The 13,432-nt window shown below is 45.4% G+C and overlaps 1 protein-coding gene across 1 annotated transcript in view; it reads right to left on the minus strand.

Annotated features, from left to right (window-relative positions):
• Window positions 1-507: 507 nt before the first annotated feature.
• Window positions 508-13,432, minus strand: part of dock4b (dedicator of cytokinesis 4b) — a 147,098-nt gene continuing 134,173 nt past the window's right edge. Inside the window, 9 exon segments of the mRNA XM_031583158.2 lie at window positions 508-3,092; window positions 4,175-4,239; window positions 5,572-5,688; window positions 6,921-6,993; window positions 7,345-7,454; window positions 9,702-9,783; window positions 10,583-10,703; window positions 12,276-12,397; window positions 13,074-13,193. Coding sequence (XP_031439018.1) covers window positions 2,601-3,092; window positions 4,175-4,239; window positions 5,572-5,688; window positions 6,921-6,993; window positions 7,345-7,454; window positions 9,702-9,783; window positions 10,583-10,703; window positions 12,276-12,397; window positions 13,074-13,193 — 1,302 coding nt within the window. The 3' untranslated portion in view covers window positions 508-2,600.

Consider the following 13,432-nt stretch of genomic DNA (forward strand, 5'->3'; position numbering starts at 1 on the left):
ACTTATGCGCTAGTGCGTAATAAAACACAGACATTTCAACAGTGATCGAATTACCTGGTAAAATAGTGACTGTTATGTCACCATGACACTGTCATACAGGTAAATAACATGATTTTTTTTACCAGTTGTGTTTCAATGCCATTTACTGTAATCTGAGTTACTACCAATGGCCTACAGTATTCACCCAGTATTTATTGCAATCTGAGTTATCATCCACGGCCAATGATGTTCACTCAAGTTTTTTTCTCTGCGGCTCTACACAAACACTTCTGTAAGATGGATACAGACAGAGCGGACAGAGCGGGTGGCACAGTGTTTTGAAGCGTCATGTTGTTTACACAAGTTCTAGTTCTGGAATCACAGAACAGCTCAGCGTTCCAGAACATTTGGATGCAGAATGAAAGTGGCAGCTAAATTGAGGCAGGATTTACATCACAAACTTCAAGCAATGAGGGACAGCCAGAACCATGTTGTTGTTGTGGGAGGAAGGGGGATGAATTATTCAAGTAAATTTGATTTTTTTTATTCCACAGGGTAGTTATTTTAGAATGCAAATGAGTTAGGTGTACATTGGAATTACCTCTGTTTCTCTACACTCACAAAACATAAATATTTGACATTTATAATTATAATTTGCTGTTTCCACATTCAAAGCTGTAAATCTGTTATAACTACAGTTTGTTAAAAACACAATATGTACAATAATTTTAATAGACAAGGTACAGTATTTGGCATACTTACATACAACGACTTCATTATATAATTTACAATTTCTCAAGTACTGATTTCATGTGAATATTTAATCCAAAAATTCACAACAAATGCAAATTTGGAGAAAGAAAAAATATTACCTTACAAAAATGACTCATAGAAATAATACTCCAGTTAATTTCTTTAAAATGAATACAAACAAAACAGTAATGGAATTGAGTTTAGTTATCAGTATGTTCCTCTACAAATGTACAAAACAGATGTGCAGAACATCAATTACCCACTGACTAACGAACTCCTGGACGAGCCCCCGAGTGATGACCGTATCACTGTAAAATAATAGACACTGACAAGGATGGCCTGTTTAGCTAAACAGGGGAGGAGACCAGAGTGAACTAAACATATGCACAGCTGTATCACTGCTGAGGAATCCGGTGTTTCCGAGTGAGATGTCATCAGCATGGGTGTCAGCCCACTTGTGTGTTAGAGTTCTGGCAGTGGGTTGAAAAACTAGAAGAGAGTCCTTCATGACATGCTGTGCAGTGGGTACAGTCTACACCCATAGAGGCCGTGAGAGAGAGAGAGAGAGCAGAAAAGGGGAAAGACAGGGTTTTTTATAGCCATGATCTGATTTGTGCTCATTTTGATCCCAAGTATCATAAAATAACAGCGACACTGAAATTAGTTGAATCGTTAAAAACTGAGAAATAAATCAAATAATCAACAGCGCCGACTCTAAGGCAGGACAAGACTGCATTCTCTCCTTCCAGTGCACAAGTGCACGTGCCCACACACACACACACGCACACGCACACGCACACACACACACACACACACACACACACACACACACACACACACACACACACACGCGTAAGGACCTGCTTCCTTCTGTTCACCCAATCTCCCTCAGTTCCACCACTGCATGTTCCATTGCTTTGGCACGAGAGTCCAGCAGATCTTTCATCAAGTCCGTTTCGGTTTCCACATCATGCGACAATAGTTGGGGGGTGGGGTGGGGGGGATGTGGACGTTCTTTCTGTGTGAATGGGGGGGTTATGAGTTATGACATGACCCCCCCATGCAAGGGGCTTTGTTCAGTCAAGTGTGATTATAGGGGAAATGTGAACAGTCCCCAGCACGCTGCTCAAACTCCAGGAGGACAAAAATCATTTGATGGGTTCAGAGGCCTTGTTTCTCCAGGTGCATTACTTTCTTTCTTTTGTGGAAACCCCCCCACCCCTCCACCCCCACCTCCACATGATTTTAAAGCCATTTAAAGCCAAATGACTCGATAGCAGTGTTCACTGTGCTACTGGTGTGTTCGTAAAAACTGTAATCGTGGGGGGGAGAAGTAATGCCGAAAATAGCTTCAGTGGTCTATCAGGTCAGGCGTGTGCTGCTGTGCAGGAATGAATAGGAGAGGACTGCTAGCACCATTATAAATCATTTCAGACAAAACTACAGCCGATGCTGAGACCTGCATGGCTCCATCAATCAAAAGACTGCGTCTGACACTTAAGGCAAAAAAATCTGTCTGGAAACTCACTAATCTGTACACACATTGGGATTTCAACACCTATTTAAAAAGCCAATTGTTTCCTTTTTTTCTTCTTGGTTTTTGACTGCCCTAATAATAAAAAATAAAAACTGAGTGTGGTTTTGACGTTTTTGCATGGTGCTGCTGTCCTCAAGCTGAAAGTGCAGAATTGTACAGCCTGATCACTACGGTTCCGTTGCGCTTCGTGTTCTAAATGTGTGTACTTCTCCATGGGTCCAGTTTTATCAGGTGACCTTCAGGGAACAAGTTTAGATCCATGAACTTTTTTTCTCGAAAGTGCAAAAAAATGGCAACTATTTGATCTTTTCTTTCCTCCCAAATGCCCCCCCTAGAGCTGGGATACCTTTCTGGGCAGGGCCCGCGGACGGGGGGGTTCGATGGGGGGCCGCCGAGGGTCGGCGTCTGGCTTGGCACAGCGCATCTGGTGAGGCTTGGGGGGCAGTGCTGGCGGGTCCACCTGGGGGGGCACGGAGAGGCTGTGGGGGAGGGGCACGGGCCGGCGGGAGTTGGAGCGCTCGAAGACGCTGTACGGAGGCGGGGTCTTGCTGTCGCGGCGCGGACCCAGCTCGTCCAGACCACTGGAGGCCGAGTTTGACAGCAGGGTGCTGGGGGGCTGGAGTGGGCCGGCGTCGCCGTGACCGCTGCTCGAACCCGAGCCCGGTCCGGTGGGGGGGCCCTCGGTTCCGGAAGCTTCCGAGACACTGCAACGGCTCAGGGAGGAGATGCCACTGCTGTAGCTGCCGGACAGCGCCGGGGAGTTGGACACCAGGCCAGTCGACTGGCACTCAGTGGGCGAGGGGGTGAAGGGAGGCGCTGAGCTCTGGAGACACACACAGAAGGGGTCACACACACACACACACACACACACACACACACACACACACACACACACACAGAAAGGGACACACACACGGCCAAAATAAATATATTAATGAATGAAACACATACACATGCAAATTGCAATAAATAGTTTAACAGAAACACACACCAATGCATACATACAAGAATTGTATATGTATACCATCATACAGACACGCATATTATACAGTACACACACTCACACAACAGTAAACATACACCAAACAAAACGTTGCACATTTATTACCATTTCAAAGACCTATTTATGCTCAAACCTACACAAAACAAACACAGACACAAAGACACACACACACACACACACACACACACACACACACACACACACACACACACACACACACACACACACACACACACACACACACACACAGCGATAAAGGCACTGTGTAAGTTTCCCTCTTTTCCTCCTCTAATGTCAACTAGTAACAGAGCTGGAACCTCCAGTCACACTGACTGACTGGATTCTCTGCTGAATACCAAACATATACACACACACACACACACACACAGACACACACACACACACACACTCAAATGCATATTACAGTGGGTGGATGTCCATATTTCACATTAAAATTCTATATTTATGGGACCGCCTGTCAGTTTCCTGTTGACAGACCAGGGACAGCTCAGCATGATCTGACTCACTCACTTTGGTGTGTGTGTGTGTGTGTGTGTGTGTGTGTGTGTGTGTGTGTTTGTTTGGAGTGGGCCATGGCTGACTGCTCACAGAGAGTCCTGACGGGCAGCTCTCTGTCACCCAGCATGCAAGTGAGTCTGTTCTGAGAGCATGCTGTCCTGTAACACACACACAAACACATACACACACACACACACACACACACACACAGACATACACACATACACATACACACACACACATACATACACACACACACAGACATACACACAACAGTGCCTGCTGTTGTTTTGTGGCTGATCCAGGACTACACAGCAACAATCAACACAACAGGAAACACCATAGCTTGTGTGTGTGTTTATAAAGTAAAGTGGAGACCAAACCTTTTGTGGAGAGCGTAACGTTGGGATGGGGGACTGTGATCTTGTGTTCTTGGCGGGAGAGCCCACTGGATAAGAGAGAAAAAAGAGAGAGAGAGAAAGAAGGAAAGAAAGAGACAGGCATTTAAACACTAGACTAACGGCGCTCTTGTCCAGTCATAACTTCCCAACTTCACACAGTTCCACATCAGTGGCAACCCTTAGCCAAGTGAAGAATTAAAGCTGAAGCATCGCCAGAAGACTCTCTCTTTCTCTCTCACACACACAGTCTCTCTCTTTCTCTAAGCTGCTTAAACACCAGCAGCTGTTCTTTTTTCAGGGCAATGTGCTCTATTAATGCCCTGGCTGCCCACTCCACCAGACAAGGCTGGGGAGAACACACACACACGCACACGCGCACACACGCACGCACAGACGCACACACACACACACACAAACACAATAAAAACTCTGTGTGTCCAGCGGGAGCTGTGCATGAGCTTTCGGACCCAAGTACGGCAAGCTGGAGGAGGACATTAGGTGCAGTGTGTGTGACATCAGGCGGCTAATGCACATGTGGCGGTTAATGAGGCCCAGAGGCGCGGTGCAGATTCAAACCAGAGGAAGGGTTAGTGGCATGCTGAGCGCTAGCGAGGGGAAAGGACACGCCAGGATTAGGGAGGAGAGAAGAGTGGGACAGGAGACAGAGAGAAAGAGAGAGAGAGAGAGAGAGGGAAGGAAAGGGAAGAGAGGGAGAGAAAGTGAAAGAGAAAAGAGGGTGTGAGAGCCAGGGGAAAAGAGAGAAGACAAGACTTGAGAAAAAGGTGTATGGTGTTAGTGTGTGTATGTGTGTATGTGTTTTGTGAAAGTGTGAAATCGGGGGTGTGAGAGAACGAAGGAAAAGGCTGAGGAGAAAAAGAGAGAAATCCTCAAGAAGAGTTGCTTTTTTTCTTCTCTCCTGTGTCATATTTAAAACTCCATTTTTTATTAGTATTCCTCCCCGTGCGTCCCTTCATGTCTTCCTGGCTGATCCGTTTGAAGGGAGGGGAGACCAGCGGGTGTCGAGGTGATTTTCAAACCACATTTCTCGCGGCCAAAGCCGGACTAGCAGCAGCACAAATGAGATGCAGGCTCGCTCCCCCAACCTTAATTGTCGCTGGTAAGACTTTGGTGATGAGGGAGAGTAAATCCTCAACAGCCAGAAAATTGGAATTAGTCGGAAATGAGAAAAAAAAAGAAAAAAAAAAAACAGGAGGAGGGAACATTCCAGAGAAGAAAGAGACATAAAAAAAGGAGAAGAGTGGCGGCGGAGGAGGACAGAAACTCAGTCAAAAAGTCGAAAAAAGAGAAACGTTAGTTCAGCGTCTGAGAGTCGGAAAGTCGGAGTCGTTTGATTTTGTTGTTTTAACGGTTTTCTTTACCTGTGTACGGTGGCCTAGGAGGGATAGGGGGACCTAAGAACCTGTCAGGAGTTGGCGGCAGTGTGTTGGCCTCTTTAGCACAGTCAAGACTCCAGCTACTTGCGGCAGGCCTGACCACTTCAGGGTACAAAACACGTATGAGAGGTGCACGTCAAACAGTCATCACACCAGCAGACATTACCCTTCCTCTCCAGCATAGATGTGTTACCACAAAACCCAGCCCTTTTCAAAGTTTGAAAACGATTCAGCCCATTCCTGACATCTCTGCTGGCACTTCTGGGTGTGCCGAAGGTTTTATCTTCCCTTAAGAGTCGAGTTGTTTTTTATTTCAAGGCACATTTCAAAAACATCAGCAGTCGACACCAAAATGCTTCACGGTCAAGGTGAACAAATTGACAGTAGAGTAAAGATAAGTGAGTGCATAGTGTGTCATTAGTGTGTGTGTCAGAGGTGTGTGTCATTAGTGTGTAACATCTCGATGTGTTAGGAGAGGTGAGTTTACTGCCAGAATGCTCACACTTTTATTATACTGAAACTATCATTTTGTTGCCTTATTTCTTCTTTTTCTTTTTTTCTCTCAAGACTTGTCTAGACCAGTGTCAGTTCAGAGAGAGCAAGTCAAGTGATGTGTGTGTGTATTTGTGTGTGTGTTTCAGTGAGACAGGAATCAGGAATAAATGAAAAGGATTCTACAAGTCTCTCAGGGATATGTCAAATTATGTCACGTTTGCATCAGACGAGCAGAATGAAGAGATTAAAAACACACTGCGGTTCTGTCTATTCTCTCCCATAAACATTTGGCTTGAATTTCTTTACAGTGTTCCTAAGGGACTTGTGCTGTTCCAAAACCTCTACATCAAAAGATTACTTTACATTAAGAGATGGATGAGCACTTGGAGGTATGACAAACGGACAGGCCCCGGGCCAAAGAAATGCACACACGTTCCACGCCAAAGAAACGCACACACGTTCCACGCCAAAGAAACACACGTTCCCTTTCTTTTCTGCTGGGATCTCTAACGATGTTCAGGAGTGGGAGGGTCCTCTGGAGATAATCTGTCACATGATCAGCTGACAGCAACTAAATTTCCCCAACAGTGAGTTCATGATTATGCTGTCCTGCACATATTACTCCAGGTAGTTTAGAGTGATTCAATTGTAGAGCCTAGGATGGCTGATGTTAAGTGTGTATACTTCTGTGTGTGTGTGTGTGTGTGTGTGTGTGTGTGTGTGTGTGTGTGTGTATGTGTGCGAGAGTGTGGGTGTGTGTGTATGTGTGGGTGTGTGTGTATGTGTGCGAGAGTGTATGTGTGGGTGCACGTGTGTGTGTGAGATGAGTGCCAGCTCACCTTTGTCAGGGGTGGAGATGTTGGGCTCACTACGAGGCAGCGTGGAATCCCCCATCTGGTGTGCGTTCATCCTCTACGGAACAGAAGGATCGGAACGACTCAGAACAACTAGAACCGCACCCATCATTTCACACGACAACTCAACTAAATATTTCATATTGGGTCATGCAAATCCAAACACATGCATGTGTGCCTAGTGTCATCGGGTCTGGAATCACCACTACATGTAATATAATATATATATAATATTATATTATATATAAAATATATACATATATGGAACTGTGGTAAAATAGTACAGCATGGTATAGTATCGTACAGTTACAGTTAAGACTGCTATTCATATAATTCCTGGACTCATACTGCATGTATATGATGATGTGTGTGAGTGTGTGTTCCTCCCAGCTGGACTGGACCATCTGACCTGTGTGGGGTCCAGGGGATTGGGGTATATGGCGCTGCATGGTCTGTCTCGGGGCGAGAGGCAGGCGTTCTCCCGTGAGTGCTTGTGTTTGTCTGGCAGCTGGGGGGAACCTAGGAGACCATGACAGAGAACCACGGTTAACCCTAGGCACATAGGAAGACATATTCCTCTATACCCCCCCTCACACACACACACACACACACACACACACACACACACACACAACACACACACACACACACACACACACACACACACACACACACACAGAGATATACACAATCTCCTGCAAAAACACCTACACAAACAAACACACACACGCACACACACACACACACACACACACACGCACGGAAGAAGCAAGTGAATCCAAAAACACCTACACAAATAAACACGCAGATGCACACACCCACTCCTTCAACAAAACAACCACAGAGACACCCATGGTCACCAAGAAAACAAACAAACACACACACACACACACACACACACACACACACACACACACGGTGGACATGAAACTGGCTGCCTGCCCCACCAGCCCATGAAGGACAGCAGTGATGAGCACCCCCACCGCCCCCTCCCCCCACCGAGGTGAGAATTGCACTTCTCTGTACGACAGACAACCAGGCAGGAGGGCCATTTAGGGTGTGAGCATGTGTGTTCATGTGTGGCCATGCGTGTGTGTGTGTGTGTGTGTGTGTGTGTGTCTGTGTGTGTGTGTGTGTGTGTGTGTGTGTGTGTGTGTGTGTTTGTGTTTGTGTCTATCTGTCTATGTGAGAGAAACAGTTCGATGGAGATGGGTTTTATATGCACACACATGTAAGGGGTTTTGTCTCCTGCCTGCGATGAGCATCGGTCCCTCTCTGGCCACAGCAGTAAATGCTCAAAGTCTCCAAGTCTAAAGGCATCACACTACTCAAAGTCTAAAGGCATCACACTACTCAAAGCCTAAAGGCATCACACTACTGACACCAGTATGACCAAGGTCATTTAAGTAAGCTTAAGTATACTGTCTCCGAAGTATACTAGTTTTGCTGTTGCGTACACAAATCTCAGCATACAAGCTCAATCTCTCAATCACAGGGTTTGAAATAAATACCGCTACATTGTGTGAATTTACAACAAAGACTGTTATTTAGATCTGTATCTAAGTCTGTGGATTTATCTGCCCCTAAATAGCAATAGCTACTTACTTTAAAATACCATCGCTGGTAATCGAATGAACTATGATTTGCCAAAGCATGAAATAAACAAAGCTAATCATGGCTCCAGTAGTTGTATTCCCAGGGAGCAAACATACTAATGAAAATGTGCATCTGTACTGTAAGTCGCTTTGGATAAAAGCGTCTGCTAACTGAATAAATATGGTTAAAGGATTTTGTTTTCTCTTGACTCTTGACTCCAGTGCTTTTAAACTTGCATGCAGGTCTGCGCAGACCGTCCTGGTGATGAAATGTGTGTGTCTTGTGGACCCAAACGTAGCCATGGCTGCGGAAGAACACTTCTGACTTAACACGTGCAAACTCTGCTTCTCTATGCCTGATGGTCTGACAGAGGTTGGAACACACAAAGACAAAAGAGAGATGCTCTCTCCCACTAAACAACATTGTGTATCTTCACTTATCCTAACCTTCATAGTCTCTCTCTCTCTCTCCCTTCTCTCTTACTCCACTTCTCTCTGAGTATGTGTGTACATGTGCGTTTGTGTGTGTGTTGTTGTATGTGTGTGCGTGTGTGTGTGTGTGTGTGTATGTGTGTGAAGAGATAAGACAATCACACAACACATTAGAGCATTTCCCTGTTGCTTAAGGATGATTGAATGGGAGTAACGCAACCACACCACTCAGCCAATCACTACTCTGCAAGGTCAGCTTAGGGTTAGAACACACCGCCAGCCTACAGAATGTCCCCTGGAACAGGATGGTTGCATTACGAACTACACATATGTATGTACCTATATATTAACACGTGATGTTTTTATCCAAGAGGGCTCACATGGTCAGGATAAGAGCATATGCATATTGCAGTTTCCATTAATGGGCTAGACACAAGTGTAAGTGCTAGGGACCTGTTGGAAGTTTAACAGAGTATTGCTTTCTGAAGTGGGTGTGTGAGTGTGTGAAAGAGTGAACGAGAGCGTGAGCAAAAGGGAGAGAGAGAGTGTATTTTTTGTTGTGTGCAACTCCACCACGTGTGAAAGTGAACCGACTCCTTGGTGTGTGTGTGTGAGTGTGTGTGTGTGTTTGATCTTGATTGTGTATAAGAGGGGGAGGACAAAGAATACGAGGTGGTGAAGAAGGGGAGGAGGAGGAGGAGGAGGAGGAGGAAGAGGAGGAGGAGGAGGAGAATCTTACCTCTGGCACTGGACGGCGCGGAGCTGGTCACGTTAGGAGACGCAGAGTGATTGGAGCTTAGGCTCGAGGTAGATGGGCTTGGCTGATGACAGACAGATAATTTGATGTTTGTTTGTTTGTTTGATTGCTTTTATCCTATTGTACACAACTGTATATTTTTGTAGACTGATTTGAAAACATCTTGCACTGCACAGTAATGCCAATAAAACATACTAATTATGAATAGGAGAGAGAGAGAGAGAGAGAGAGAGACAGAGAGAGAGAGAGAGAGAGAGAGAAAGAGAGAGAGAGAAAGTAACATAGCAGAGAGAGAGAGAGAGAGAGAAAAACACAGAAAGAGAGAGGGAACGACAAGAAAGATATAGGGACACAGGAAGGAGGGAAACAATATAAGAGGAAAGAGAAGGGACAGAGAAAAAGAGGAAAAGGGAAGGGAAGGAAAGGAAAAGAATAAGAGAGGGACAGAAAAACTGAAAATGAACAGGCAAGTAGAGGAGAGATCAAAAGAAAGAGAGAGGGAGCAGAAGAGAGAGAGAGAGAAGGGAAGAGATGAGAGCGAGTGTGTGAGGCAGAGGGAGAACAGGGAGATAAATACAGGAAAGAACATGAAATTGCCTAAAATGACAGATCTTGTTTTTTTAAAAGGATCACTGCCATTTAGGAGCATAAATCGGAGGTCAGCTGATGGCCCATTATCCCTGATCACAAAAACCATTGTGTGTCTGTCTGTGTGTGTATGCCCTCTGTGTGTGTATGGGTGTGTGTGAGTGTCTGTCTGTGTGTGTGTGTGTGTCTGTGTGTGTGTCTGTGTGTGTGTGTGTGTGTGTGTGTCTGTGTGTGTAAGTGTGTGTGTGTCTGTGTATGTGTTTGTGTTCGCTCACCTGCATGTTGAAGACTTCATCGGAGCTCTCTGATTGGCCCGTGATGTTGCTCACCTCGTTGGAGGCCTGCGAGGAAAGCGACGATGACGAGTATCTGTTCACTGCCGGGTAGGTAAGAGGGCTGCGCACACACACACACACACACACACACACACACACACACACACACACACACAGATATGGACATGTTTAGTACTGCCACATTCAGCACATGACATATATGCTGTGTTCAGTAGGGAGACATGCATGTAAGGGGAAATATTTGCAGCCATGTCCACACCACACCTTAGGAGTGGCTAAGTTACGCTTTCTTTCATATAAAACAGCACACATCCACACATCCACCTTATATACACACACACACAAATACTCTGAGATCTACAGAGGCTGAGAAGTCTAGCGGTTAGCAGCTGGGGCCACTGGTGTGTGTGTGTGTAAATGAGTGTCTGTGTGTTTCCAAGTGTGTATACATGAAGGTTACAAGCGTTCTTGTATGTGTAGATAAAGGTTAAACATGTTTATGTGCGTATGGGTTAAAGAAGTGTTTGTGTACGTGTGTGTGTGTGTGTGTGTGTTTGTGTCATACAAAAATAGTTGGTGTTTGTGGGCATTGACTGCGTGACTTCTCCTGAGTCTGTTCACACACGAGCACACACACATAGATACACACTGTCTGGGACACATGTGAGAGATGAATGCGGGTCAGTGGACACTAACACACACACTGAGCCCCATGTGCACCAGCAGAGCAGCACCATCACACACAGACAGACAGACAGACAGACACACACATAACCACTCACTCAAACGCACACCCACCCACACACACTCACACACACACATACACAGACACACCGCTGTCTTAAAACCTAATGAGAGCTGACACTTGTTTACCAGAATGCATTGATTTGCTGCTGCCTTCCAGACACTGTCTGAAATGGTGCCTAAGCTCTCAAAAATGTCTAATGTCGCCACAAGCGTGTAATGTCACCTCAAACATGAGAAAGACAAAGGCCGAGAGAGAAAGATGGATAGAGATAGAGAGACAAAGAGAGGAGGGAAAGAAAGGGAGTGAGAGGGAGGGAAAAAAAAAACAAAAAAACCACAGGGAGTGAAGTAAGCTACACACTGCAAACAGCACTTAATGTTTCCCACTGTTTGCCTTCTCGCCGTTGCTCTGGCAACAATGCGACGGAGAGGATTGTTTTTGTGTGGGAGGGGGTAGGGGGGTGGGGGGTGGGACGGGGTGTTCTCTGATTCGGTGCATCTGTGACTCATTTCATTTGGAGGTAAGCATGACTGCACCCTCTCCTCTAATTGACACCCAAACACATAGTATCCATAGTAATCATCCACCATCCTACAGTGCTGAAAGGAAAGATGCAGGACTACAACAGCGCTCATCACTAGAGATGCAGGACTACAGAAGCGCTCATCACTAGAGATGCAGCATCACTGATGGACCAGTCAGTGTCTTTCAGAGTTGGTATCAGTGACATAAGATCTAAAAACATGTGGAGGCAAGGCTTTAACGACTTCAGTGATTAGCAACCACCTCATGCTAACACTCCACATGTTGTGCAATGCAGGGGTTGAGGGGGTAGGGTAGAGAAATAGAGTGAGGGAAAGAGAGAGAGAATGACAGAACGCCCGCCCGCCCGCCTGTCCCCACCCCACGTCTCCTCCTTCCCACCTGCGTCGTGCCACCACTCGACCTCCTTCTGGGCACATGATGTTGGGGGCGGAGTTCCGACAGGTGCGCGGGCTTCCGTTGGTGAAATGGATGGGACTGGCACGAACATATGCAGGGAACTCCTAAAAGAGAGAGAGACAAAGACACAGAGAGAGACTAATTAGTACTTTCACTTATATGTATTTATCCTTCCTTTTTTCCAATATTATTATTATTATCTCATTATTATTTTTTTATTGTGTATTTCTTCTTTCTTTCTTTGTATATACAACTGATGATTATTAAAAGCAGTATTTTTTATTGTAATTTATAATTCATCTATCTCTATATATGTATGTGTCTGTACAAGCTTTGACAACAGAATAACTCTTGTCAATAAAGCCTTAATACAAGAGAGAGGGAGGGGGGGTTGAGGGAGGAAGAGAGAGAGAGATGGATCGCTACAGACAACAATACAAATATGAACGAATACGAATATTATCTAGTTAAAATGTTTTGTTTGTTTTCATTATATTTAGCAACTGATTGCTTTTATGAGCTACGTATATGTTATACAGAATGGGACTTGTACCAGTGAAAGCTTATTTAATGTGTCCTATAGGGATACATTAAGGGGTAAATATAGTAGCCATTTGCCCTTATCCGGCATGGAAAACAGCTGACGCTGATAGCAACGGACCAGACACAGATATGGCATTTTTCTCACGGGAGCCGCACCAGAGGCGAGCCAGATCTTGGCTGGATCCGGTCCGATTCCGGGTGCTACCTACGGGGGCTGCTTGAGTGCAGTAAGCTCACCTGAATGCCCAGGCTGGACTTCATGAGGTGGAACTGATCCACCAGCTTCTTGTGCAGGGGCCGCATGTCCTGGGGGACAAATTTCTCGTGCACGGCCAGGCCGAACTCCAGGATGTGGGCCTGAGGGTCACAAATATTTGGAAGTAGGGGGTTAGCGGGGCTAAAAATAGCAACAATACTCAAACCCCAAAAACTACACTGACAATAATATTCAGCCACAAAAAACAACATAGAGCAATAAAAACAGCAACAATATTCAGTGATAAAAAAACAACAACGATTTCCAGAAATAAAACCCAGGTACTATACTCCTGACTACTGCTGTACTGCCAATCTATGAGATACTTTTTCATTACGTT

The sequence above is a fragment of the Clupea harengus genome, chromosome 16 (assembly GCF_900700415.2).
Source record: "Clupea harengus chromosome 16, Ch_v2.0.2, whole genome shotgun sequence".
NCBI lineage: Eukaryota > Metazoa > Chordata > Actinopteri > Clupeiformes > Clupeidae > Clupea > Clupea harengus.